A 2,500-nucleotide genomic window follows, 5' to 3' on the forward strand; every position below is an offset into this window, starting at 1 on the left:
GTTAATATGATTTAGGAATCCATGCACAAAAGAGACAAATCAAACTCATATGTATACCATATGTATTACTTACATTTCTAGTAACACAAAAAATGTACTGCATTTAGATTGATAAGTCAGTTTACGACCTTAACCATCCTCTTGACTAATTGTGACCTGAGATGACCTGAAGGTTACAACATTCAATTCACACCTTGTCACTAACTTGTTATTGTAGGTCACTCTTGGTAATATCATATTATATTGTAATAATTACGAGATTCCTGTCCTAATTAGGATATTTACTGTTGCTATCTAACTGTGAAAAAGTAAAGAAAATGTCATCTAATGCTAAGCATAAAACAAGTGTGTGTGTGTGTGGTCTTTTGTATTGTGTGTGTTGGTGTGTGTGTGTGTGTGAGAGAGAGAGGAGAGAGAGAGAGAGAGAGAGAGAGAGAGAGAGAGAGAGAGAGAGAGAGAGAGAGAGAGAGAGAGAGAGAGAGAGAGAGAGAGAGCATGTATGTATGTATATAAGTTTATATAATCAAATCTCTTTGAGGGATTATCATATAGCGAATTTACGCTATGTACGCACCATAAAAATTGTCTATAATAGAATACATAGACTTAACACTATGTAACTACAGCGAAAAGACGAAACCTACTGTAAAACCGATTGGCCAAATAAACAAGATACCTTACTAATATACCAAACATGAAATTGCAATAGTTGTTGGGAATTCATCATCTAATGTCTTTATCATCATGTACCGGCGTATATGTTCTTTCCTTATTGAAATTGTACTTGAAATAAGGTCCAAGAGTTAGATTAAACGCCCTTGGCCTAATTGCCCACAATAGTATAACCTTACAAAAGACTTCACGACAAGGTGCGAAATGGTTGCTGTCATATTAGGTCGTTTCGGGTCAAATCGTTTTCTTGTCTTCATTAGTTATCACTACAGAAGAATGAAACAAAGTAAACAGAGCATTATATTTTCCAATAATATAAGTAGAATATTTGAAATAATGTCTGTAGTTGTGCAGACATCATGCGACTACCTTCCACTAAACATAAGATTCAATTAAACACGGCCAATAGGTAAACATTATTATACGTTTCGGTAGGATTATATAGATATCATCGTACGATACATGCAAAGACTTCTTGAAAAACGCTGGACATTGTCTAGAGATACAAAATACAACAAGAAAATCGAGTAAAGTTCTCGTGTACTGTCGACCTGTCATACCTGGGGAGTGGGCGGAGAAGCTTCCTCGTGCTCTGATTGGCTGCCGTCATCTAGCGGCCAGGTATATTACCTTTCCCAATCACAGACATCGTCACTCTTCTCGTATCATCTGTGGTATCGACAATCAGTTTTATCAAGATGTATCCCGTCAGCTCCGTAGGAGGACCACATTTATCTCACTGGATGGGCAGTGGTGGCCTGAGCAGCTTCCATTCGTACCAGCAGCCAAGTTTACCATTAACGCCATCACCTGAAGCTCAGAGAGGATATTTCGCTAATGTATCGCCTAGTCCTACAGCGGAGTCAGTGCTTTGCCTTACCATTCCATTCAACAGTGCTACAGCCAACACAGTTACACCAATGGCGTCACGCCCCCAATGCTATCTCCACCTCCTGAGAAGCCTGTTACGCCGCCGAAGGAAGTGCAGACGCGCCCCTGGTGGAGTACAAGTGGTTCCACGACACCAACGTCACATATCCCCCATAGCTTCCACCATCAGTTTTATCCTCAGTATGCCAATCCCAGTGTACCACCAGCAGGCCAAGCAACTCCACCACTTCTTCAGTCTCTCCCGAATTCCGTCGCACAAGATCCTGTTTTAAGTCATCCTAGTGCCATCGCCTCTGCTCTCCTCAACGCACAGTCATCCGTCAGTGTTCGGCGTTGTCGACGATGCCGTTGCCCCAACTGCCAGAATGCCCCACGAGACGGTACAGGCGCCAAGAAGAGGGAACACGTTTGCCATATTCCCGGATGTGGCAAAGTGTACGGCAAAACGTCCCACCTCAAGGCTCACCTTCGGTCACATGCCGGAGAGAAACCCTTCGCGTGCCAATGGATCTTCTGCAGCAAGGCTTTCACACGTTCAGACGAACTCCAGCGACACCTGAGAACGCATACGGGCGAAAAACGTTTTGAGTGCATCGAATGCGGAAAACGTTTCATGCGCTCTGACCATCTCAATAAACACGTCAAGACTCACGAGAACCGACGCGCCCGTGCTGCTTCCGCCGCCCTTGCTGAGAGTGATGACGTCGATGTAGAACTCTGTGATGACGCAGTTGAAGAATGTGCTGAGGAACTTCTCTCTGTCACATTGCCAGATTCTCCCGTATCTGAAGCAGAACTGCAAGAAGCTGATATTGACGTCGACGATTTGCTAGAGAGCTCTTACCTATGTGGGAAGGATAATCACTTGTCGCAATATGGCTATCTTCAAAACTTCCAGATCTAAAGTGGTCACTAGTTAAAATCTCCTGGGTGAACC

At 43.4% G+C, this 2,500-nt stretch overlaps 1 protein-coding gene across 1 annotated transcript; it reads left to right on the forward strand.

Annotated features, from left to right (window-relative positions):
* Positions 1 to 1,365: 1,365 nt before the first annotated feature.
* On the forward strand, positions 1,366 to 2,484 carry LOC119581277 (transcription factor Sp5-like). The gene is given in 2 exon segments (XM_037929671.1): positions 1,366 to 1,521; positions 1,524 to 2,484. Coding segments are annotated over 2 exon segments (1,095 nt in total). The 5' UTR covers positions 1,366 to 1,370; the 3' UTR covers positions 2,468 to 2,484.
* Positions 2,485 to 2,500: the final 16 nt, after the last annotated feature.

Source organism: Penaeus monodon, chromosome 14 (assembly GCF_015228065.2).
Source record: "Penaeus monodon isolate SGIC_2016 chromosome 14, NSTDA_Pmon_1, whole genome shotgun sequence".
Taxonomy (NCBI): domain Eukaryota; kingdom Metazoa; phylum Arthropoda; class Malacostraca; order Decapoda; family Penaeidae; genus Penaeus; species Penaeus monodon.